At 44.4% G+C, this 26,366-nt stretch overlaps 1 protein-coding gene across 2 annotated transcripts in view; it reads left to right on the top strand.

Moving 5' to 3' along the window:
- Dscam (DS cell adhesion molecule) overlaps positions 1-26,366 on the top strand; it is a 579,765-nt gene that overhangs the window by 504,329 nt on the left and 49,070 nt on the right. For both annotated transcript variants that reach the window (XM_031364533.1, XM_031364534.1), the window contains exons 21-27: positions 4,419-4,572; positions 7,250-7,367; positions 9,396-9,559; positions 11,435-11,533; positions 14,485-14,673; positions 15,702-15,992; positions 18,847-19,023. In XM_031364533.1, the coding sequence (XP_031220393.1) occupies positions 4,419-4,572; positions 7,250-7,367; positions 9,396-9,559; positions 11,435-11,533; positions 14,485-14,673; positions 15,702-15,992; positions 18,847-19,023 (1,192 nt within the window). The remainder of the gene's footprint in view (positions 1-4,418; positions 4,573-7,249; positions 7,368-9,395; positions 9,560-11,434; positions 11,534-14,484; positions 14,674-15,701; positions 15,993-18,846; positions 19,024-26,366) is intronic.

The following is a 26,366-nucleotide window of genomic DNA, read 5'->3' as shown; positions in this document are numbered from 1 at the left end:
GTAAATGGTAAAGCAAGCAGAGCTGCATAAGAAATAAATTTTTTTTATATTTCTGATTTAGCCATGTTCCCTGCTGTGGGCAAAACATAAATAAAATGTGTATTTTGGAAGTAAAGATTAATTACCCCTTGTAGACAGAATGTGGACTAAGTTGTAACTAAAAGCTGTGCGTTCGCTACAGAAAATCTTTGTGTGTGTATAATGCCTTGTTAAATGTTCAATAAAGGCATTGTTATGATATCCACATCCCTAAGCCTTAACACGCTAAGTTGGCAACAGCAAGCCTTTGGGATTTCACATAGTGTACTCTCATATGGTCTCAGGATTGGATTTCCTCCTCAGATTGTGATTTACAAAGGGAAGAGCCAAATTCCCTCCAAACTTCTGAAGTCTAGGCATGAATGCTTTGTGAGGGATGGGGACAGTGAAATGCCAATGTGTCCACCCAAGTGTGCACTAAGGGGTGCAAAACAACCTCCGAGAAATCCCTGCAGGGGCCCAATCATGTCCAGTTGTCAGTCCAGAACAATTTACCTGCAAGCTAAATATCTGACTCGGAACAAGCCTCTGATGCTTTCCACTGGGGAATGATGGGATTGGGTGGACAATAAAGAGATGCCATTAAACTGGGTGCTAATGTCCCCCCTTCATGGCCAACTCAGCCCCTTCAGGTGATTGCAGCATTGAGCAGGGGTGAGAGAGCCCATCCAGAGTTGGTTGTTCATAACTGACTGCACGAAGAGTGAGGAAGCAGAACAGAGTTTGGAAGTGAGAAGCTTAAGTCTTTTCCTATCCTAGTCTGGTGCTATGACCTCTGTGTGCCCTAGTCCCAGCCGCACCTTCCTCTTGTGGCTTCTCACAGAACAACAGTGAGTTGTCTTGGTCTACAACTCTGAAGTTCCTTCAATTTGGCTTTATGTATTTAATGCCTTGTTATTAGTACATAAGGGTTCAGGATTGTTCTAACCTCTTGGAGAGCTGACCTGGCTTTATGTATTCAACACATTGGTATTAGTGCATGTGGGTTCAGGACTGTTCTACCCTCTTGGTGAGCTGACCTCATTGCCAGTGTCAAATTGGCTTCTTTAACCTATCATTCCTAAAATGTTTTATTTGTGAATCTATTTTGTGTGATATTAATTTTAGTGATGTTACTATAGAATAGTTCTTTTTTACTCTTTGGTTGGCTGTTGCTTTCTTATCAGGTGGAGCAACTTTGTCTTTAATTCAGGGGCTCAACTTCATTTGCTTAATATGATTATTGCTGTGATTAGGTTAAATGTGGAATTGGTGCTACTTGGTTTTAAATGTCTACTCGGGCTCCCTATTCTTCTTGCTCTGTTCTTGCCTCCTTTGAACAACTTAAACGTTTTTGTGGTTCTAGTTTAATTTTTTGCATGGGCTCATTGGCTTTGTTTCCCTCCTCAGGCTGAAACGTCAGTGGTTTCTTTATGATGGGCCTCACACAGCTTTCAGGGGATGTTGGCCATCTTTACCTATAGTAAAGAAATTTCCCCGGCTACTCCCATGGCTTGCCTTTGCCACTCTCCACTGCTGAGCCACTGTTGTGTGTTACAAACCCATGCCAAACTGTTATTTTTAACTATCAGTGATCCTTTAATGAAATTTAAATAATGAAAACATATTTTCTTTTTTTTTTTTTTTAAAGATTTATTTATTTTATGTATGTGAGTACACCATTGCTCTCATCAGACACCCCAGAAGAGGGTGTTAGAACCCATTGCAGATGGTTGTGAACCACCGTGTAGTTGCTGGGAATTGAACTCAGGACCTCTGGAACAGCAGTCAGTGCTCTTAACCACTGAACCATCTCTCCAGCCCATATTTTCTAAATAAGCATCTCATTTGGTTCCTTTGAACATCATGAAGCTGGAAAATTAACTTGGCAGCACCTTCATCTCGAAACATTACACAGGGCAAACACTTCCACTGGGCCTCTGAGTTCGGTCATAAATTTGTCAAGAATCAATCTGAAAATCAACCTCACCTGGGAGTCAGGACATGGGGTTTGAAGTAGGGTGAGGGGCAGGCAGTGTAGAGCAGACAAGTGTACTTGTGCAGACGAGTGTGTGCCAGGCATCTGAGGGCTCCACCTTTGTGCGAACAGGACCACTTTTTCTTCTCTATGCAGGACCCTAGTCAGTGTCTGTTGGAGCACCGCCTAGTCTTTTAAATATCTGAAAAGGTTTTACTTTTAATTTTGGAAAATGTTGAATGTACAGTTTGGTTGTTTTTCCCTTTGGTTAGTCCTACTTTCCTCTTACTTGGATTGGTTTTGAAATGATATCTGTGGTCAGCCTCTTTGTTAGTCCACAAAGGCCCTGGGCGTCTTTACGATTGTTTCTTCTGTTGCGGTCCCGAGTGCTTGGACTATGATCCATTTGCCTTGCTCTTCTTTATATCCCTTTATTTTTCTGGCTGAAGTTCATTGAGATTCTTGGGGCTCTGGGTGTCAAGCTTGGACCATTTTCAGAGTTTCTTCACGTTTCCTCTGCACAGCTCCTCCCCTCCCTTTACTAGCACACAGACCCAGTGCCCTGACTGACAGTCCCCTGTAGCTGGTGTGTGCTGTTATTTTATAGTCTTGACTTTGCTGCTGTGTTTAACCTATTATGATGATGTAATACGTACTACAGGTTTTCCTAAAACAGTCTATCTGCTAACCATCTAGTCTTCTGTGGGTTGTGTGATTTTTCTTTACTTTTTGATAAAGTCACACAGTGAAATAAATGTGTTTGCCCTGCTGCCCCCTTCAGTTCTCCCCAGATTCCCCCGCATCCCCTCCCAACTTCATGTCTTCCTTTTCTTTGATGGCCTGCTCAAGTTCAGGTTGTGCTGCCTATATGTGTGTGGAAGGGGTACTATTTCTTTTGCGTTTAACAAACACTTTTATGACCTTTACCTCTCAATTTAAGCTCTTTTATCTGTGAAACTGTAACATAGCTGTAAGATAATTATAAAACCAATCCCCATTGATTATGGGTCACTTTGTGTGTGTGTGTGTGTGTGTGTGTGTGTGCGCGCGCGTGCATGCGTGTGTGTGTGTGTGTGTGTGTGTGTGTGTGTATAAAATTATTTTTTCCGTGACTCATGACTTCTCTATTCTGGAATTCCTACAAGTATTTTTATAGTGGCTTTATCAGGAGGTCATTTACACAGCACAGATCTGATGTTTTCAAAATGGGGAGTTCCATGGATTTGATGTGTTCACTACATCCTGTGACCCTTATCTTTTCCTAACTTGAGAATGACTGTGTCACCCTAACAGGAAGATCATCACCTGTTTGTTTTCTTTGCTCGACAACTCGTCTACTTGCCGGCTATGCATTGTCTATCCCGGACATTCAATGAAAAGACCATCAAGTGATAACCTATAGTAGGCTTCTTTCACTTAGCAATATGTTTTCAAAACCCACTTAACAGTGTAGCCTTTAGCAGTCCTCCATTCTTCTCTGCAGCTGAGTGGACTGCATAGATAGTGCGTAACACATTTTATTCATTCACTCATCTATATAACAATGCTTATGTTGTTCAAATACACCAAGTTTCTATTGGATGTCACTGGGGGCACTGCTTTGTTTGAGTGGTAGATATTCTAAGCCCTATAAATATTCCTTATTTTTGCTCTGAGATGTGGTGTTACCTAGTACTTGTTTCACCTTCCCAGTTCCTCATTTTGTGGCCTATTAGGCCTGCCTAGACTACTGTTGAATCCTAAGCTATATTTTGTTCGCCTCCTAGGTAAGAGCCTGTGTCCTAACCCAGTGCTCATGGCCTTAATGTCTAGTGTTGGGAGCAGGCACCGTTCTCAGTCCTTATGAGTACTGAGTTCTGACCTTAGTGCCTAGTGCCTTTCAGGCGGCTCCTCTCCTGCCCTGCCCTGGGGAGTTTCTCCTTCCATGTATGTGCAGATCTGCTCACTGAACAGTACCCACATAGAACCTCCTCAGATCTCAGGAAATCCCCTGTGTGAAGCTTTTTCACTTCCAGTCCTCCATTCTGTCCTTTCAGCTCTCTGAGGCTGACAGGTTCCCCCCGCCCAACCCCTTTCAAAATTAAACACCCCTGCAGGTGCAGTCAGCTTTGCTGGCGGCTGTCTCTGAGAGATCACCGCAGTCCATTAACCAATGAGCACTGTCTTATTGTGTTCTGTGTTCTTTGAAGACCAACAATAAAGGGTCTTATTGCTCCTGGAGTGGGTGGTCATCAAAGGTGTTGGAGAGTGACATAGGCTGTGGACCACCAAAATTTTACCAATTACAGTTCACACTAAAAATCCAGCCCTGGTGATGCAGGCTTCATCTGGTATGATCGGCAATATGTTAGTAAACACTCATTTAAGAACCCATAGTGCCACTTGCTTCTGTGAGTGATGAAATGCTTCTCTCTTCTCATAGGTCATCAGTGAGTTCGAAGCCTCCCCTGACTCATTTTCCTACAGAATCCCTAACCTGAGTCGGAATCGGCAGTATAGCGTCTGGGTGGTGGCAGTGACTTCCGCCGGAAGAGGCAACAGCAGTGAGATCATCACCGTGGAGCCACTAGCTAAAGGTACACAAGCCACGTGAGCCTCAGTGGAAGGGCCTATGGCCAACCACAGCTCAATAGTTGTTAGGCCCCTACTCTATCTGAAAGGGAGCTTGTGGGCATCACAAGTCAGCTGGTCAGGCCAGGCTCTTTTTACCAACTGCGAAAGAGGTTGGTAAAACCTAGCAGTGAATGCAGTACTAAGGGCTGAACATGCTAAACATGCTTGGAAGAATCAGTGAAAGTCTCTACCTGCCATTTTTTTCCAAGTTAGCTCTTCTTCAATCCAAATCAGGTTCATTAAAAATCAGGTTATTAATAGTTGCATACCTGATTCACAGTATATGGGATTTAAAATGGTACAAATGTAAGAAAATCATTAGTTGTTGAAGTAGCTAGTTTTCGTTGCTATGATAAAACCCAACGAGCTTGTGGAAGAGTTTATTTTGACTTACAGTGGGGGGGGGGAAGGAAGAGGAGGAGGAGAAGGAGGAGGAGAGGAGAGGAGAGGAGAGAGAGAGGCAGAGAGAGACAGAGAGACTATAAGGGTGGAGATGCATCACAGTATACAGCCAGAGCAGAAAGCTAGGAGATCCCATCTCAAACCACAAACATGAAACAGAAGGACTGAACTGAAAGTGGGGCGAGGCTATGAACCCCCCAAACCCACCCCAGTAGTGTCTTTCCTCCAGTAAGGCCCCATCTCCCAAGGGTCTGATAAATTTCCCCAAACAGCACCTCCAACTGGGGAGCAAACATTCGAATCATGAGTCTGTGAGGGACTTTTTTCATACAAATCATCTCATGGTTCATTTGTAGAATGCCACACACACACACACACAAAACCTTAAGTAGCAGTGAGACTTGAGTCAGCAAGTAACAACAAATCCCTGTGTGTTACTCTGTTGCCTTGCCCCATTGTGATAACAGATAAGTCCTTCAAAAGTAGGCACAGCCATGGTGTTCTTACTGGCGACTGGCGACTGCTGTCGATTTTCAGAGTCCAAATAGATGAGCCTTTGCAGTGAGCCTGCTCCCATGAATCACAATTCCAGTTCTACAGCCAGCGCCTCTTGACTCTGGATTGGTAATATAGTTCCATTACCATTTCTGAGGAGCCCCCCAAAAAAGACATTTAAAGCTTCTGACTTTTACCTCCACAAGTGCTTGGTAATGGGCTTGTTGACTTGGTAGTTGAGAAACAGGCAGCTTAAAATGGCGAGGAAGGAAGAAAATGCTATAGATTCAAATACGGGAAGGTAAAGCATCCATTTAAAAAGTAAATTGGGAGAGCTCTTGTGTACTGTACTCTTCAGCCATGATGCCCACACAGCTGGAGGGGTTCTTGTGTATTAGACTCTTTCTTTAACCATGATCCACGTACCTCCTAATACTGAGAGAACAGTGGAGTCCACAGAGAACATGGTCTATAAAGTCTGTCCTGTGGGATAAATGAGGAACTACAACCAAACATGTGGGATGGGCAGAATTCCTGCAGGCAACTCCTGTCTCTGACAGCCAGAGTGGAGTAGCAATGATACTACCCAGTCAGACAGGGCTCAGCTGAAAGGAGGCTCTTTCCATAGGATGGCACCTATCAGGAGAGATTGTATTGTGGTATTTCATATATGACAGGAGTGACAGCATGCTGTCCAGTGGTGAAGCCTAGTATGCTAGAGACCCTGCACTTGATTCCTGGTACAAACTTGATCCTACTAAACAAACAAGTAATTATTTAAATGCCCATTATACATAAAGCACTACACCTGAGATACTTAGCTCAGTGGGGGTTGACTATGGAAATCAAATCTTCCTAAATCTTGGCAGCTAGGCAGAGTAACAGCAGGGCTTCCACGCCCTCTCCTTTTGCCAATATAAACTCCCAAGCTCTGAACCATACAGGGGTCCCAGCAGCTCTGGTCCCCTTTGTGTGGATCCAGAGTTGGATAGAGGGTCCCTCCTCGTGATCTCTATGCCTGGATCTAGCCAGGCTGAGCTCCTCCTTTTCTTTCTGTATCCCTAGCCTCCATTGCATGTGCAAGCCTTCTGGCTCAAATAAAGAAGAGCAGCCTCTGCCTTGGGGTTTGTGCACTAGGAAGTGGTACCTGGTAGATGGCTCATGTAGGAGGGAATTGTTTTCCTTGGAAGAACTATGGCCTGGTATCTACTAGCCCTGATAATCACTGATGGTAGTGGTATTGGATGAAACACTGCCCTAAGCCAAATGGGCACAAAACTGTCTCCTTTCCTTAATATATATGTAAAGATCACACTGTGTGGGGAATCAGGCCAAGTATCATACAGGCGCTAAATAGCCTTCTTCCAGATTTACTTCTTCTGGCCATTGGACTTTTATGTTTTATGTTGCCTATTCTCTCAGATATTAAAAGTATATTTTAATGCGCAATTTGGGGGCCGAGACAAATCGCTTCATAAAATGCTCTGAAAAATAAACACAACTTGGAGTTGCCTGGCTTATGGAATGCCGAGTGTTTAATATACTGCTCACATTTGGTTAGTAGAAGAAAAAGAGGCTGTGGTAGGGACTTTCAGCCATGAGCATGTCCTTACAAGGCAAATCTCTTATAAGGCAGATGCTGGAAAACAGTGTTGACAGCTGCAGTGTTGATTGGCTCTGGGGGGCTGCTCTGTTGGGGAGGTCACCTTGTCTCTGTGTAAAGTCTTCTCTTTGTTGTTGTAGCTCCTGCACGGATCCTCACATTCAGTGGAACAGTGACTACTCCATGGATGAAGGATATTGTCTTGCCTTGTAAAGCTGTTGGAGACCCATCACCTGCTGTAAAATGGATGAAGGATAGGTAATCAGCAACCCAATGTATGCCTGTTAGTGAGCCCTTAGCCAATACATCAAGCAGCCTTGTTGTTTCTAGCCGGGCAGTGGTGGTGCATGCCTTTAATCCTAGCACTTGGGAGGCAGAGGCATGCGGATTTCTGAGTTCGAGGCCATCTGGTCTACAGAGTGAGTTCCAGGACAGCAGGGGCTATACAGAGAAACCCTGTCTCAAAATAAATAAATAAATAAATAAGTAAATAAATAAATAAATAAATAAATAAATGAGTATTGCTTGTAGTTCATTCTAGCTTCAAACTCATGGTATAATTAAGGACGATCTTAAATTTCTGTCCCTACACCTCCATTTTCCTGGCATTGGGATAACAGACATATGCCATTATGCCCAGTACATTCGATGTAAAGCATCAACCCCAGCACTCCACGTGTGCTAGGCAAGCACTCTGTCAACTGAGCTACATTTCAACACCTACTTCATGTATAGTAATAGAAGCTGAAGAAACCCAGTGCTCCACTGAAATGAGGCAGAAAAAGCAGCCCACACCTACTTTTAAGCATCCCAACTGTTTCAGGAGAAATTTCTTCAAAGCATGTGGCTTTGATCAACTTTATGTATCAATCCAGACCCTGAAATTCAGGAAAACATTGATGAGGAAAGGAGCCAGACCAACCAAGCATCACTGTGGGAGTTTGCTCTATATTACTGGGGAATGGAGAGTAGGTGCCCAAGTTATCAGGACCTTTACTAGCTCTCTCTTCTTTCGAGATAATGGACAGTCTAACCTAAGGCACAAGCCCCAGGAAGGAACTTATTTAAGCAATGGAATTCAGGTGTTGGGGATATGGCTCAGTACTGGCTTTGCAAAGGACCTGAGTTTTATTCCTAGCCCATATGAGTTATGAGATACTAGAGAGTGCCTCATAACTTCATGTAACTCCAGCTCCAGGAGAATCCGAAAGCCTCTTGCTCCCCATGCGCACCCTCTCCCCACATACACAGAACTAAAGTAAAGTAAGAGGACACAGTTCCATGTAGATTTAGCACATGAGAGGCTAGAGCAGGAACATTGCCAGTTGTGAGGCCAACATGTTGGGCTACATAGCAAGACCTTCTCGCCCAGAAAAAGACATGAAATCCCCTAGGACTTGCTTAACGGAAAAGTTGGTTCTCTCTGCTCAATATTGATTACTATAATAATAAACCCGAAAGAGGAGGGAAAGAGGATATGATGAGTCTGGTCCACGTGTCTCTTAAACATGCTTTATCTCTATTCAGGGGAAGAAATTGAGATATAAATATAGACTGAACATCCACTAATAGTCATGGAGATTTAAAATAGCAGATTCAGAAGGGAGCCTATTTCCCAACAAAAGCACTTACAAGCATAAATGATCAAAATAATGGGTTGGACCCAGTGAGCAATTTTCTCATTGCATTTTAAGTTGGTTAATCCAAAGCAATTTCATAAGCTCCCTGGGTCAAGCTGGCACTCTGCCTTACCCAAGAGTGACTCCAGATGTCATGACGGCAGACACCTCTTCACAGGAGGGTCAGCTCTGTGCTCCTTCAGGATGCCATCTTATCCTGTGCATATCATTACAGTTCATTAAGAATTGTAATTTTAAGTCTATAAGAGATCACAAAATTTAGTTTGCCATGTGTGGTTTTGTCAAGCTGGCTCCTCTGCCAGCAAGAGAGTTTCTCACAGTTGCCACAGGGAGAAAATCTCCAAAGGCAGAGTGGGGGAGGAAAGAGAGACATGGTAGATTTGACAATAGTCACAGCTTTTGGCCACTAACTGACTAGATTCCTGGCCATTGACACTGATCTAGCCTTCTGCATGATAATTTTTCTTTTAATCTCCACTAGTCAGTGGTTTGGTCACCTAATCACAGCACAACTATTTCATAATGCAAAAATAATTGAGGTTGCAGTTTCCTGTTTGCTCCAGAGAAAGGCTGCATGCTTCTTGCTGACCTCAGCTAATGTGGTTATAATTTCTCTAATCTGTGCATTTTTCTTCCTGTGAGGCAGTAACGGGACACCCAGCCTGGTGACGATTGATGGCCGCAGGAGCATCTTCAGCAATGGGAGTTTCATCATTCGGACGGTGAAGGCAGAGGACTCCGGCTATTACAGCTGTGTTGCCAATAACAACTGGGGATCAGATGAGATCATATTAAATCTGCAAGTACAAGGTACAAAGTCGGGCGCCTCTTAAATGATCTTTAAGTACGTGCACCTTACATACAGATAGCAAAATTAAGCCAACTCAAAAATTGCTGTTTTCATTTGTAAAATAGCATATTTATTTTGGAAAATATAAATTGAACAAATCAAAGGACACATTATTTTTTCTCACACATAAGATGTCTAGTCTATTATTTCTGTTGAAAAAGTCCTTCTTGGTCAATTTATGCATGGTTTACACACATATGTATGACCAGTACAGCATTAATGGAAAGGAGCTCTCTGAATGTTATCATTTATATCTGCTAATAAAATCAATAAACAGTGAAATATTTTGTATCAACTAAAAAGTTAAACAGTATAACAAGAGGCCTAGAGTCTCAGCTAGTCATAGATTCACTGATTGAAGCTCTAAGCTTATTGTTACACTTTGTATTTGATGCAAGATACTTAGTAATTTATTGCCATACACAAAACATATATAACACTCTTTAAGGAATATTAAATTAGTGTGCAAAACCTACACGGGTATTGATTAGTTCAGATTTAGTGGCGGGAGGGATATTTTATTAGAGAAGAAATTAAAATATGTGCTTCTTTGGATTCAGGTGTTGTCATGTTAATAGATCACAGCAAATGAAAGTATCATCAATACCCTTCTGGGTGAGATGGAACAGGGAAGGGGCAATACCATATGTTCCAAAAATACTGTGAAATCAGTTTTGGGTTTTGAGTTCATAGAAGTCAGGAGAGTTCCAGGGAATTGTTAAAGCTACCATTAAATTATTTTTCTAAGCAGTTGGGTCAATGTTTTAGGCCTTTGGGTCAACATCTCAGGCTTCACTCACAGGAAGAGGGAGTGGCTCATATGGTGTGCTCTCTAAATCAGAAATGATCCAATTGTGAATTTACTTTAGCGTTTCATCTAGAATTGAATTGAGGCCATTGTTTAGCAATTTGTGCCTCAGTCCTTACCTAAGGTTGGGTACACATTGCCATAAACACTGTCACAGCTTTGGTTTTCAGAGCCTTTGTGTATGTTATATGTGTGTGTTTATGTCTGTGTGTGCACATGTATATATCTCTGTATGTGTGCCAGTGTGTGCATGTGTCTACATATATGTATGTGTGCATATGTACTTGTTTGCATGTTTGCATATGCATATATGTATGTATATGTACTTGTGTGTGTGGTTGTATATATTTATATATGTGCAAGTATGTATATGTATATGTATGTGCCTATGTATGTACTTGTGTGTGCATGTGTGTGAGTGTATGTATGTTTGTGTGTGTATGAATGAGTGTGTATGCTTGTGTGGTAAGTATGTGTGTGTGTGTGTGTGTGTGTGTGTGCATGTATATGAGTTGGTGTATGTGTGTGCCTGTGTGTGTGTGTGCCTCTGTGTGTGTGTGTGTTGTGTCTTGCTGCATGGTATTAATTATTCTTCCTACTAGCTGCATCTTTTCTTTCTTTTTCCTGGGAAAAGCAAAACAGCTAAGTAGGCATGTCAATCATTTCCACATAATTTCCTGGCTGGAGTTCAGAGTAAATTAGTGCCTGTGTCCTTAATAAGTTTAAAAGTTTAAATGCCCGATGAACAACTCTGGAATCCAAGAGATAGTGCAGAAGTGAATTAGATGTAAATCAAGGTAAAAAAGTGGTTGACTTTTCCTTAAATCATAGCTTCACTATGCTCTGTCTCACTAGCCTGGGACATCAATGAGACAGACATTTTGACAGAAATGAATTGCCTATTTTGGCAACTTTAAAACACGTATTTAATCAATGGCTGTTACAGAAGATTTGGTAAGTGACTGTTACCAAGGATTGAAGATGTAAGAAACTAATTCTTGTTTTCTACAAACTGTTTCCTCTCTAGTTCCACCAGATCAGCCTCGGCTCACTGTATCCAAGACGACCTCCTCCTCTATCACCCTCTCCTGGCTCCCGGGAGATAATGGGGGGAGCTCCATCAGAGGTAATGAGATGGTTCACTCACAATCACGTCTGTGGAACTGTTCACTGACCAAAAGGGGACATCTTCACCAAATAACTGTTGTATGCTAGCTTATTCTCTCCCAAATACCTCAGAAAATTCATTTCCCATTACCTATGCCTGCATCTGGAGCACATGCCTGTTTTTATGGTGTTCTTTGAAACTCGGCTCATTCTTACAAAGTGAGCTATTAACAAACAAAGGAAAAAGAGAAAAGGATAAGAGGGAGGGGAGAGGAAGGGAGAGGAGAACTGAGTTCCTACTTCTCTGGAAATTTTCTCTGTCTACACTTAAGCCTCTCCACACTGCCTAGTTTTCTTACTAGAAGCCACACTTGTCTTGCTGGTTTCCATTTTTAGTAACTTTCCTCCTTTCCAGTTGCCCAGAATCATGTAAAAAAAAAAAAGTCACTAAGTTGTAATAAGCAAGGCACACTCCATCTTATAACTACCAGGTGCTATTCTCTCCCAGACTGTGTCAGAGCTACACCACCCCCTTCAATTCACCAGTTACTGTCCTCACACATAACTCAAGGCACAGGGTGTTCAGATTAGAAATGACTCTTTCCAAAAGAATTTGAATTTAGAGTACTGTAGCAAGGTCTGGGAGGGAGGCAGGGTGTGGGACTGATGCTGAAGTGAAAAGATACCTTGGCCATCCTGTCAGGGGTGGAGCAGGGTGCCATCTTACTGATCCATAGCAAGGAAAGGAGAAAGATGGAGGAGGTAGGCAAGAACAAGTGCCAAGTCACAACAGAGGTCATAGAGCAGGTGAAGGAGGAAGGGGCTTAGGCTCCAAGGGCACAAGCAGAGGAGAAAGATGGGGAGACAGCTGGAAAGACTCAGGTACTGCTGGATAGAGCCATGGAGCACCCAGCCAGATCCTGGCTTCTGGGAGCATGGCATTCCATCTACTTTAGCTTTTTTCTCAGCCATACATCCACTCTGAGAATAGTCACTCTCCCTGGAAATCACACTGCCACCAGCCAGGACTTGGCCATCTTCTAGATCTAGTTGTTGGGATGCTGGCTGAAGGGAGACTCTTCCTTTTTATTTTTTTGTCAGAAAGAAAGAAGGTGAGGTTACTTTATAAAAATAGCTGATGATTAGGGGTGAGGCTGCGCCTGTGGGTTTGAGGAGCGTGGGACAGCTTTGAAACGGCTGCCATAGGCAAGGCACAGGGACTCATTAGCAGACGAACAAAATCACTGCTGCCAAGAAGCCACCAGGGCCCAGCTGCAGATTCTCTACAGCACGAAATTGTGGTGGTCACAATTACTTCAGCAATCAGAAGTGATGCTGGACAGCTGGGGAGAGGAGAGCATCACTGGGTACCAAAGTTTATGACAAGCAAGTGGAGTGTGGATGCCAGCCAAAGCAACTGGGCTCCTGCTTCAAATGGCCTCACACGAGGGAGAGAGAAAATTTCTTAGTGAAAAATAAATGGGTCAGTGGGTCCAGGACCTAGATTCCAAACAGTTTGAGTTTGTTCATCTCAGTTAGTGAGAGGCCTGGGCAGCACCAGCATAGGTCTTGAAAGTGAGGCTAATTACGCTGATGAAGAGTTTCCAAGTCACTGAAGTACTTAGTGGTGCCGAAAGCATTGGAGGGCATCATGAATCAGACACCTATACTGACGGGTGTTGATGTCCCAGAATCCAGCAGCATCAGGGAACAGAAAGCAGGAGTCAGATCACGTAGGTATTGAGGTGGCCTCATTGGTAGAAGAACAAAGCCCAGTCCCCAAGTGAGCTGGAGTGGAGGCTGGCGTCTGAAAGCAGATCTTCTCAGAGATTGGCTGATTCTGTGGGAGCTCAGTAACACCAAAGCAGCCACGAGAGGTCCAGGAAGTATGGGTTCTGTGGCTTTAGAGAGCCAAGTGTGGAGGATGCTGATAACAACATGGGCAGAAGCAACAGTCAGTTATGTACGAGATACATAACTCAGGGAAGGACGAGGGGAATCTGATTGGCACTGGTTTGGGACATGGAGCCTCTGCTGTGTAGCAGATGAGAAGTGCTCTGTCTGTGTTGAAAGAGGAATTCCCTAGGGAGAGATAGACAATATTAGTCTCCCAGGGCCCTGATGCCATGCACAAGTCAGATGACGACAGTGTAGGAAACAAGGGCAGAGCAGAGAGGTCACATCTGACCCCAGAAACATGACTGCAGATATCAGTGATGAAGATCGTAAGAAATAGTTTCAAGGACACCAGGGCAAGGGGTGGGCACTGTAGACTGAGGTGCTTTGCATCTTCCTCCACACTCAGCCACAAATGGTGCTCTGATCCCACAGTGTGGATGCTAACAGGGTTTTAGAAGGTGCTCTAGGCAATGTCTGATGTGGACAGTGGTCAGCGGTAGTAGACACCACAAAGAAATGGTTACAAGGAGACATGAGAAATGAAGTGTCAAGCAAACCATTCACCCTGAGGGGAAGCCATGCTACTATAGAACTGTTGGGATGGCTCCAGGACTTGGAGCCCAATTCCTCCTGTGATTGCAAATGTCTCCCCCCATCCCCATTGCATGTAGGAAGGAGGCAATCGGAAAGACTCCTGTGCTCACTCCTGTCCTCATTGTCAAGATAGCCCTTTTCAGGCTATACACACAGATTCAGAAATATCCTCTGAGAGGCAGATAGATATCTGACAGCTTGGTACTTATCAAGTCCAACGTGGTGTTAATGGGCATGGGAAGAGGTAAGGCTTTTTTTTTTCCATGCACGTACAACAATATAGCCATAGTAATAATGGCTTGTGTAGCTGAAGTGATTCACTAATGGCTTTATACCGACCCTTATCCGAACGTGAGAGGAAACTTCCAGAATCAGGAAGAGTTAGAGTTACTCTCTTCTAAAGACACCCAGAAATACAGAACTTGTCCTGTTCCCTCTCCAGAGAAAGCTCACTAGAACATCTTCTGGTCATTACAGGCTACATCCTGCAATATTCCGAGGACAACAGTGAACAGTGGGGCAGCTTTCCCATCAGCCCCAGTGAGCGTTCCTACCGCTTGGAAAACCTGAAGTGTGGGACGTGGTATAAGTTCACCCTTACTGCCCAAAATGGAGTAGGACCTGGACGCATAAGTGAAATCATAGAAGCCAAAACTCTGGGGAAAGGTGAGGATTTCTGCCGTTTCCTTCCTTCCTGTCTTTTCCTGTGAAGGGGCGGGGCCATGAAAGACTCAGTAAATACTCCTGTGAAGGGGCGGGGCCACGAAAGAATACTCCTGTGTCAGGGTCGGGACCATAAAAGTCTCAGTAAATACTTGACTGGTTTTGTGTGTTTGAGCTTTCCTGTTTCTGAAATGAGACTGACCACAGAACCTTCCAGAACATTCCGGTTCCCTATCTCATTCTTTGGCTTACAGTTCAGAGAAGAAAGCCCTTCAAAGGGTGTCAGCAAGAGTCCCAGGCTGGGCAGCCATGAAATGGAGCACCTGTCCTCATAGGTTTTGAGGCTGGAAATGATTGGGCTAAAGGTTAACACTTCCAAATGAATTGACTTTTTTATCTGAAATAAAATAGAAGTTTGAAATGAAACCCAAGGAAGTGACTCCCAGAGGTCAAAGGTGCAGCTGGGAATGGCAGAGAGAAGAGAGGACACTATCTAATAAAGATAGGGGGCTCCCAGTCTGTGTATCGAGGAGAAGAGAGATCTGATGAGCTCCACTCCCACCAGGGAAAGAGAACCAGATGGCAGGAGAGAGATGGTATTTGGGTCTAGCACCTGAGTTTTGGATAACAAGGTAAGAGTTTGGTTTGTGCAGAATAACGCCCACTATGTCAAAGGCCACTGAACTAAATAAGGTTGTGGATCGTAGAGGAGAGCTCCTGCTACTTCCCAAATCCCATTCTGTATCTACATGGGAAGGGAAATTATTCAGTTCCATATACTGCAGTGTGTGAACCACTTGAGAGAACTCTACACTGTGTAAAAATAGCCTGTATCCATTCAACCTCCACTCTGGCTCAAGGCCTGTGGTCGGGGAAATCTTATTAGTTCCCAAGGCCTTGTTCCTGGTGTGAGTGACTGGTGATCTAGCCTTGGCGGGAGCAAGGCTAGACAGAGACATTAGCCAGTGGGAAACATTTGACCCAGCTGTGGTCACCCATGTACCCACGAATGACACTGTTATCTCCCACAGAACCCCAGTTCTCCAAAGAGCAGGAGCTCTTCGCCAGCATCAATACCACCCGAGTAAGGCTCAATCTGATTGGCTGGAATGATGGCGGCTGTCCAATCACCTCATTCACTCTTGAGTACAGACCCTTTGGGACCACGGTCTGGACCACAGCTCAGCGGACCTCTCTTTCCAAGTCCTACATTCTGTATGACCTGCAAGAAGCCACATGGTATGAACTGCAGATGCGAGTGTGCAACAGCGCCGGCTGCGCAGAGAAACAAGCCAACTTCGCCACGCTGAACTACGATGGCAGTAAGCTCACAGCTTCATGGCTTTCCTGTTTGTGGCTCGGGGAGGTGCACATGTATGCTATTCACTCTCCTTCAAGACACTTGGTATTAGCACAGAGTGAGCAGTGCCCCCATAGCCCATTAGGGTTTGGGCCATTCAGCCCCATCTCTGCGGGCTCCCAAGTCCATCTACACAGATGACTATCGCTGTGTGTCTAGAGCCAAGAGACTGAGGACTAAGGGGAACTCCCTGGGGAGTCTTAGCGCAGGAGTGGCTTCTCTCAGGGCTGAAGGACTCTGCCTCATGGTTCCGTTGCTTTGCAGATGACTGTGAGCTAACACTGCTTTTGTTGTCTCCCACCCCTTTCCCATCCATCCCAATCCACACAACAACTTTCTTTTTGCTCTCATTACACCCTTAAAATGCATGTACACAACAGTTTTCCATGGCAAAGGAAGTTAAGTTAGTCTCACCGGGAGCAGGGGCATCGAGGGGAATAGAAGGGTGGATGGGTCACGCTGGGCCTGTGCTCACTCCCATGTATACCTTTATGCACATCCTAAAAGCTAGGAAGTCTCTTGATCTTTGCTGCCTCAGCCACATCCTTTACATTCTGGATACCCGAACAATACTGAGCCCAGTGAAGCTTGAGGTATCATCTCTTAATGATCAGCCGATGGGTCTTGCTTGCAGCACATCCATTCTGGTTTCTGTAGCCCCACAGAAAACCTCACTAAGGCAACCATAGGCTCGGAGTTCTGATCACAACGGTGACTTGTCAAGCTGTTTGGAGCTGTGGGCGAGCCCCTGTCAGCCTTCTGTCCATTCTGCACTGCTCTGAAGGGACTGTGGTCCCAAGTAGGCCCTGAGTTGTGCTTTTCTCTTTGGCGTATGTGCTAATCCTGCTGGCTTCCATCTCTTGCCCACAATCATTGCTTCTAAAGCCTGTCTCAGATAGAATCAGATTCCTCTTGCCTCTGCAGCCAAGTCCTGAGCTGAAGGGAGGACCTCCAAGAGAAGTCCTTCTGGTGTTTGGCTCTACCCAATGGGCCGTTGTAAAGCCCTAGCTCTTGGGCAGCTGCTTCTCCCCTTCAAGGGCCCAGGCCCCTCTTACATGCCCTCTCTCTGGTGTGTGTGTGTGTGTGTGTGTGTGTGTGTGTGTGTGTGTGTGTGTGTGTGTGCGACTTTACTTAGAGAAATCTTTGTCCTGAGGACCATGCACAACAGAGCAACATTCATGGCTAAGGTTTTCTCCAAAGGTGCCCAATTGTCTGCTCTTACAAAATGAAGGGCCAAGACCATGGCTTCTATCAAGTGCATTTAAAGCTTCACCCAAGCCCCCTGCAAGCACATGCCCAGTTGGAGAGTTAGTATATGTGTCACTTTAGACACCTATACTCTGGACCAAGGCCCGTATGGGTGGATGACAGAGAGAGAGAGCTTGCTACACCGGTCATGTCCCAATTAGTCTTCAGACTTTAAATGTTCAGCTCCTGAGATGTGTACAATGTCCTCACTTCACTCAGAACTGTATTAGGAAGGTAGGTGTGTGTGTGTGGAGGGGGCATTCTCTTTCCTGAAATCTGAAATAATTTCATGGCACAAAGATATGAGTACTTTTTTTTTTTTTTTGAAAAAGGTGGTAGACATATCTAATTGATAGCATGGCTATGTAGCTTTAGTAGCTCTTTGGCCACATGTGCTTGTTTTCGTATTAGGAAAAACACACATTGAAACAAAACTACCCTGATATTCACACCAGTCCGATTCCCATCTCCCCTACCTCTTTATCTGACTCACCTCTATCTCTTTCACCAAAGCTTTCTGCATGTCCTTGTGGTGTCCTGTTCACAGACCAGCCTCAGGCACCAATTCTATGACTCTTTCCTGTAGGCTTGGGTTTGCTGCCTACGATGCTGTGATACTAAAAGAACACTCTGCTTGGTTCCAGCCGAGGTCAGAGAGGGCCAGGGGTAGCATTTTCATGACTCCAGTTATTTGTTCTTGTGGAAATGGCATATATATATGCATTATTTTTTCCTAAAGCCTTAGCATTCTAGTTCACATAGAAAAGACAGTGGGAATGAAACATCTTATGTAATGGATGATGGTAAGAAGTGCGCCCCATAAATCACAGATGTCTGCACCCTCGTGTTCAGCCTCGGGGTAGAAAGCATCTTAGCAGCCCAGAGTTCAGTCGACTTCTATTTTGTTTTTTACCGCTCCAAATAACCTAAGTTTTATAGAACAGCATAACGAGGCCCCACCAGCGACTTGATTTTCGGTGACCTAGATAGACCCTCCCCTTTGAAAAGTTGCCCTCTGCTCTTCTACCCTAAACTGGGAATTTTAAAAAGCAGCTGTGAAACTGGGGTTGAAATCAAGAGCACAATCAAAAGAAAAAAAGGTCATCTTCACTTCTTTAGGCTGAGGTAGCTTACTTACATCCTCCCCGAAGGGGGTCTTCCATCCAGTTGACAAATCTATTGTTCTTCCTTTCCTAGGCAGTGCTCAAACAGCCTTTAGCAAAAGCACTGTGATTGACAACCAAGTGGGCATTGGATTTCAGGTGAATCAAGGTGGCTTTTGTGAGCTCTGACCCCAGGCACCATACTGTCAGAGGGTGGCATCCTAGAATGCTCTGCCAAAAAAACCTAAGTCCTTTATGAAGATGTGCTAGGGTGAGTTGGAAGTTTGGGTGAAGGGAGAGTTGAGCAGTTCAACCCACAGAGATTCAGGGAGCTGGTCCTCTCATTTCTCATCACACAGACACCCTTGGATCACGCCGCGCGGTCTCTCTGTAACCCATCATCCCTAAAAACTCCACCATGCCGTCGCCATTAATAGCCATCTAACATCGTGGCCCTGCTTTCAGGTACAATCCCTCCACTCATTAAGTCAGTTGTCCAAAGCGAAGAAGGGCTGACAACCAACGAAGGGCTCAAGATCCTTGTCACCATCTCCTGCATCCTGGTTGGGGTTCTGCTGCTCTTTGTGCTTCTGCTGGTTGTGCGGAGGAGACGGCGGGAGCAGAGGCTGAAGAGGCTGAGAGGTAGGCTCCTGTGTCCATCCTGTCCCCCCATGAAGAAGGGTCATCTAGAGGACACCCACTGAGGAAGGACATGTCTCCTAGGAGCCGGTCCTGCCCACTATGATTTGGTGCCCCATGTGGGCTCTGCAGGACTTTGGAGCCCTAGGGGGGACAAACAATAAAGCATTCAATCACACAGAGTCAGAAATGGAGCACAAACAGCCCCCTAACAAGTCCCCTAAATCCTCAATATTGGCAGACAAAGAAAATTAATTTCTCATGGGTCTTTCAAGCCTGCTCTGTTTGATTTTCAGTGGTTCCAGTAAAGCTACCAATTATGGCTTTAGCAAAAAAAAAAAAAAGGAGCTTTGAGATTTGTTCTGCAAATGATGTTGCCTGGAAGCAGAGATAGAGGCTTATGCTAGAGGTAGAGTGTGGCGAGGCAGTAGAACACAGATGAGGGGCCCAGGCTGAGACCCAGGGCGAATAGCTTCCATTTCTCCAGTGTCTGATGCTGCATGGTTCTGGTGATGCAGCTTCAGAGTTTCTGACCAATGTCCCTTGCTCTGCAGTGCAAGGAATTTCAAATAAGGAATTCTGGGAAGGAAGCATTCTCTACCTTCTACTTATCAGGTCTTCAACTAACCCTTTATATGGCCAAGGGTACCGAAGGGTACCCACAGGGTATTTGTGTTTCAATATCAAGGCAGAGTGGAGGAGCAGCGTTACCTATATAGAGCCCTCAGAGTTACGTTCAAGGAGTAAGCCTTGAGACAGCTCCCCAAGCATACTGATATAACCCCAAGCCTTGCTTCCATACTTAGGAAACCTTGATCTCATCTGTAACTGCTTAAGCTAACCATGATCCTATTAGCACAACTAGGTATGATGCTGTCTGGCCCATCATCTCCCTCCAGAAAACTCCTGGTAGGTGACCCTCACACTTGATATTATCAATTTCCTTTCACTTTGCCAACAAATTAAAAGTTCTGAAGTCTCTTTCAGCCCACCATTTGTCTTTCCATTAAATATCCCAGAGCCCAGAAATTCAAATGAGCCACCTGCCAATCTCACCAAACGTCCTCCCTAAATGCCTTAACCCATTGCATTTCGAGTTTGTAGATAACCCAGGCACTTGGCTAGATTCTTCACAAAGATAAAGGGAATGTGCTGCCTGGATTCTAAGTACTACTGAGATGCGCACTCCTCGGCATCTATCAGGTCACCTGTGCTAAAACAGGGCTTCAGACAAACCCTAGAGCCGCATGAAGGAGGGATGGATGAGTCCCAAATGCAAGAAGAATGAAAGCCTACTGTAAAAATAGAATAATACGCCATGGGTCGAGAAACTCAATAGAAAGAGGATCAAGTTGCATGGCACCAAGAGGGTTTGTCACTAAAGTATCAAATGGACATTTTGATAATCCCCTTTCACCATATTATCTTTGAGGTATCAAATGGCAGTCCTCCTTCCATGGAGACAGTCATGTCAAAGTAGTTCCACATAGAAGGCTGTGAGTTGCCTGAGAGGCTTCACACCAAGCGTGAAAGCATCTTACTGATGGCGTGTGTGGACAAACCTGAGTGTGACAGCTGATAGATGTGTAACAGGGCATGGCTTCTCAGGGCAATAGCAAACCCCGCCCCACACTTCCTCTCTCTTCCTCAACTACTGTTTTATTTGAATTGCTGTACTTGTAACCTCAATAACCAACGCTACCTTCTCCTTGCCAAGAACATTTCCAACAAAAGCTCTTGCTAACAGATCAGAATTATGGAAGACCCACAGCATTTCAGGTTTTCCTTCTCACCAGCCCCTTGGCCCTTTTGTTGTTGCTTTGGAACGTCTATGTTCAGGGAAGGTTCTGGGATTAACATTTTATTGCTTAGCTCTCTGTGTCTAGACTGGTGGTTTGTAGTTGGATTTCTAAGGGGATCAATCCACCATAACTGGAGATCTCACCCCCTGAAGTGGTTTTGTTTTCCTTCTTATAGGAGAAAAGGAAAAGCCAATAAGAAGGTTTCTACAGGGAGGCAGCAAGAGATACAGGATATTGCCTCCTGAGATGCTAAGGAGCAAAGAATTCAAAAGAAGTAGCTTGGTCCAGCACAAGGGCACCAACACTCTTGCATTTTATAGGTTCATGATAAAGGCTTCTAAGAATGAATAGTCTGACAGAAGAAGAGACCCCCCCACACTTCCTGAGATGGATTTAATTTAGCAAACTACTGTTGGTTGTCTACCATGGGTCAATATATAATGTTTTTTAAAAAGCAACATTTTCTTATTGCTCATTATTTTTGATCATATGAGTTTGACAGGCTCCTAGGGACCAAAAAATCCCTAAGATCCCATCCAGAGCTGCAGTGATCCTCTGGAAGTGCTAGATCAAGGGTTACGGTAGAGGACACACTCATCTCTCTGTAACCCTGAAAAGTGCTGTCTTGGAATGACAGAATAAGTTATGAGCATGGAGAAAGAATCATGAAATGCCAGGTCAGTCACCAGAAAGACCTACAAGCTACCTAGCCCCTTGAAATGTCTATTAATGGCATAAAACATTTCCAACCCAGGGAGGCCTGCAGCCAGGGTTTGAAGTCATGAGTGTCTGTTAACCCTCAGACTTCATTAGTAATGTCATTCAATTAAAAGCTGCCTCCCATAAGACCCAGGTACCTGTGGCTACATTCAAACCAGTTCCCATAGGTTTACAGAATTGGTGGGGAAAATTGTCTCAAATAAGGTCAGCATTTCTAGGAACACATGGTACACTGCTTGAACATCCTCTTAGCAGGATCAAAAATGGGGTAAGCAAATTTGAATTAGGAAAAAATATAGTACCTGGTAGATGTGCTTAAGGTTACGTGACGACCCTTTCTTTTCTTTAGTGGTATTGTCTGAAGTTGGACATCACTAAAATATTGACACAAATGCCACACCATGCTGTGTGGAGGAACAACTTAGTCAGGGGAGTACAAGGTAATATTCTTTTATGCAAAAGTAAAATGAAAGAAAGTGGGACTCGAGCAGCTTAGCCAGCCTATATTCTCCCTTCCTGAGGACTTACTAAATTTAGAGCAGAGCGACCTTCTAAATTGTCTTCAAGTACTAGATTTTTTTAAAAAATCTATATCCTTATTCAGGACTTCAGAAGCTGCATCTTGCTTTTAATGATGCCCTGGTTTTCCCCAACTTCTTGGTACTTTGAACTACAAGGTTAGAGAGTGAGTCACCAGCTGGACCCAGAATCCCAGCAGCCCCAACCTAATAAAAATTTGATCCCCAAGTCTAGTACTCTACTCTGATATCAATAAAAGCTGTGTTCTTTAGGAAAGGTTTTCCCGAGGGACTGAAAGCCTGTATTGGTGCCTTTCAGCAGGGATCAACTGGCAGTGCCAAGACAAGAACACTATCTCAGATAAGATAAGCATAGTGATCCATTTGCATTGTAGCAATCTGACCCCCTTTCCCTTAAAGCAAAAGATAGTCATTATTTCAAACAAGATTCAAAACTGACCAATGCCAGGTGGCCGTTACCAAGAGAATCTGGGCTCGTGGTTTACAAGGTGAAAACTCTGTGGGTGGGTGAACTGTGGGAAATCCTTTCCATTTTCTTAACTCTCCTGACTTGTTTCTCCTCTGTAAACAACCAAAAGTTCTCCCCACTTCTAAAACCAAAGAGCAACTTGAACTCTACTAAGTTCAGCCAAGAATGTGAACCTCAGAGCATGCTGGCACTTAAACTTGAGAAAGGAGGGAAGATAAATATGCCTCCACACTGAAGAGCAGAACCCCCAGGAATGAGAAAGAACACAGAGATGGTTGCCCTCGGGAGGCTCAATGCCAAGCCAACAAATGGTGGTTGAAAAAATACAGCATCAGGACTGAGGGATGCTCAGTTCAGTACCCACTTCAGAAGCATGGGGATCCCAGTTGGATCCCCAGATGCTACATTTAAAAAAAAAGACAATAATAGTGGCACTGAGGAAGTGAGAACAGGCATATTCCTGGGGCTCAGTGAACAGCCACCCTTCTGGTCAAGCTCCAGGCCATGAAAGACCTGACCTCAAGAGGAAAAAGGTGGACAGATGAATAGTGGCTGAGAAGCAAAGGCTAAGAGCTTCTTCCAGCCTCTACACATATACACACATATGTACACACATGTGCATATGTACCTGCATCTATATAACATGAACTAGCACTAAGGGCATGCTTTCATATGTACACACACACACACACACATGCACACACATAAACACACAGGCATACACACACATGCACACACATATGCACATATACACACAGACACTCACACATGCCCACATGCGTGCACACACTCATGCACATACACATACGGCATCAGGGTCCTTTCCTATGAAAGTTTTTGTTTTGTCTTCTGTATTCCTCCAGTCCTTCCTTCTCTCTCTTCTTTCAGCCTCTCTTCCTCCATTCCACCCCCTGCCTCCTATCCTTTCTTTTTCTTTCTCTCCCCTTCCCTACAGTTGTTAGAGCTGAAATGGGTAGAGGAGAGTTTCTATGTGAGGGTGTGTAGAACAAGCATTGGGATGAGATGGAAGTGGAACCAGGGCAGCTGGTGAGCTAGACACAAGAATGGGCAGTCTAGAGCAGGCACTGTGAATGTCCGGCTGTCTCTGGAGCCTTGCCTGGCTTGCCAGGGTACTCTGCCCTGCCCTTGTTTGCTCTTCCAATTTTCTTGGGTCACGAGCATGGATGACTGTCTCTGAGGATATTTATTTCTCCTCAGCTTTAAAATCTTCCATGCGAGCATGCAGGTGATTGGAAGTTCTGGCTGGGATCTTGTAAAATCCTAAATGCAGGTTTACAGCTGTTGCAAAAAATAGCTGCTTTATGATATCCTTTCCTGTCCCACGGAGAAGTGGGGCTGACAGTGGGAAGCCTTCAAATAGAAGCTTTTGGTGAGGGGAGCAGCAAAGTGAGATCTGCTGTCCATAGATGGTTTCCTTTTGTGCTCTCAGGGTGTACAGATGACTTCACAGTAGAGGTTAGTCTAAGCACATGCCATTTTCCTCAAGAGCTTCAGACAAGCAAACATAGACCTGGGGCTATAAATGACAGCACTGTGTGTGTGTGTGTGTGTGTGTGTGTGTGTGTGTGTGTCCATTTTTCTGTCTCTCTGTCTTTCTCTGTCTCTCTCTGTTTCTGTATCTATCTCTCTGTATCTATCTCTCTGCCTCTCTCTGTCTATCTCTGTCTGTCTCTCTCTATATATATGTGTATATGTGTGTGTGTGTGTATATATGTGTATACACATACACACACACACACACACACACACATATGAACTACTTATATGTTCTAAGCTGCTTAGCCTTGTAAGAAAGCCTTGCTGGGTCACAGGCATGGGCCTGGGTGGGGCACACCATGACACCGTACACACTCACTGGTGTACTCTTTCACATATGTGTAGATCCAGGAGGAGAGCAATGGTCCTCAGAGAGTACATAGATACTGAACAAGACCACGCCGTGATGTTCCTGGTGCAACTCTCCTAGGCCTGTCAGAACTGTGCACCTCTAGAATGCTCTCCCATACTCCTGTTTTAGTCTCTCAACACTCAGGGGACCTGATGGGGTGTGAACTTTGCATTGTCCATGTTGTAGACTTGAAAACTTAAGGCCGGAAATGCAAAAGCTTCCAAAGTAACATTGGGAACAAGGGAGAAGAGAACCCAGGTCACTGTTCCAACCCCCCTCCTCCTAAGAAGCTTGGCGTACGCAAGTAAGAGACAGGCTCTCTTGGTAAGCTCAAGTAAGTTTTTAATGACTAGCAATGACTCATGGAATCAGAAGAAGTGAACATGCTATCAAAGGCATATAAATATTCTCACCTTCAAAAACCCTAGGTTAATTCATTTTTTACCTTATCACTCTCTGTCCTAGGGTCTAATTTTATTGACACAATGATATATATAAATTGTGCCTTGAATATCTGCCATACCTCTCCCAGAGTACTTTTGCCATTGACTGTTTGGAAGCCAGCCAGTATCATATGCTCAGCCACATGGCTCCTCGCCTACTGCCAGACCCTCATAGTTCTCCACTCTACCACATACATGAAACTGTTCTCCACAAACAGATGACCCGTGACACCTGGCCACCGTTATCTCTGTCATCATTTTCTAGTCTTCCCTGTATTGTTCAGGAGCTGGAAAACACTCTGTTGCTGGACCAGCCTGGTAGACTTAATCCATCACTCCCTACCCAACTGAATAGGAGAGGAGACAAGAGGGGCGTGTAAAAATGGCCAAGGACCTCAGGAGATATGTCACCCAGTCTATGTCTTAGGTTGGTCTGAAACATGTGAAAACGTAGAAAACTATGCCCAGGCCTGCCTGGCTGTGTTTGAGCAGGAAGAGCTGAGCTCTGGATGATGTTCCCACAGAACAGATGGCAGGTGGAAGGAAAGCCACCCAACATCTGCTGTGCTCTGGTGTGCAGCAGGAGGAGAGCTATTTGAACCAGAACAGCAGGACCAGGGATTATAAAAAGGAAGAAGTGCAGGGAGGGAAGGGAATTAAAAAGGAAGGGAAGAAGGAAATCAAGTGAGATGAGACAGAGACAGGGAAAGCTCAAAATGTTTAACAATTACCAGAGCCCTGATTAGCTTGCTATTTTTTCCCCCAAACCTTTGTGGTAGCCAAGGTTGTAGGGAGGGAGTTGGTTTTCTAGAGTTGACATAAAACGTGTCCCAAAAGACAATGAGCAAAATATAGACACCAATTAATCTATGATATTTCACTGAAGACTCCCCACTCCAGCCACTAAAAAAGATCAGGAATAGGGTCACCACACAATTCCGGCTCTGAGACCATTTTAAGTTTCAAAGCAAAATTTTCCCACACACAGTCCCCAAATTTTTGTGGATGTTCTTAGACTAATTGAAGGCAAATGAGAGATGCTAGGTGATAGGCAGTGTCTACCCATCTAAAAATTAATTAATTCAGAGCCTTCTAGTTTGAAGTCAGTTAATTTAAGGTTAAGAAAGGAGCCACCAGAGGTCTGGGCAGACCCACTCTTTGTTTTGACAGAGCTGATTAATTAAGGGTAAGCAAGTTGTGATGAGCCCTGTAGAAGGCTAAGCAGACTGTGGTACATGGTTCACACAGGTAGAAATGAAGTCAGGTATCCAAAAGAAGAACCCGGAGATCATGAGACTTTGAAAGGCTACAGCCAAGATGATAAAATTTAACTGGTAGAACTGCAACATCTTCTATAGAAGCTGTAAAAATTCATTTTTGACTCTAGTAATGGATACAGTACTCTCATGAGTGTGTGGGAAGAGAATAAAAAAAAAAAACTTTAAAAATCCTGCCAGTGTCTGT

The sequence above is a fragment of the Mastomys coucha genome, unplaced genomic scaffold (assembly GCF_008632895.1).
Source record: "Mastomys coucha isolate ucsf_1 unplaced genomic scaffold, UCSF_Mcou_1 pScaffold12, whole genome shotgun sequence".
NCBI lineage: Eukaryota > Metazoa > Chordata > Mammalia > Rodentia > Muridae > Mastomys > Mastomys coucha.
Note: the sequence above shows the minus strand (reverse complement) of the source record. Positions and strands in the feature narration are given on the sequence as shown.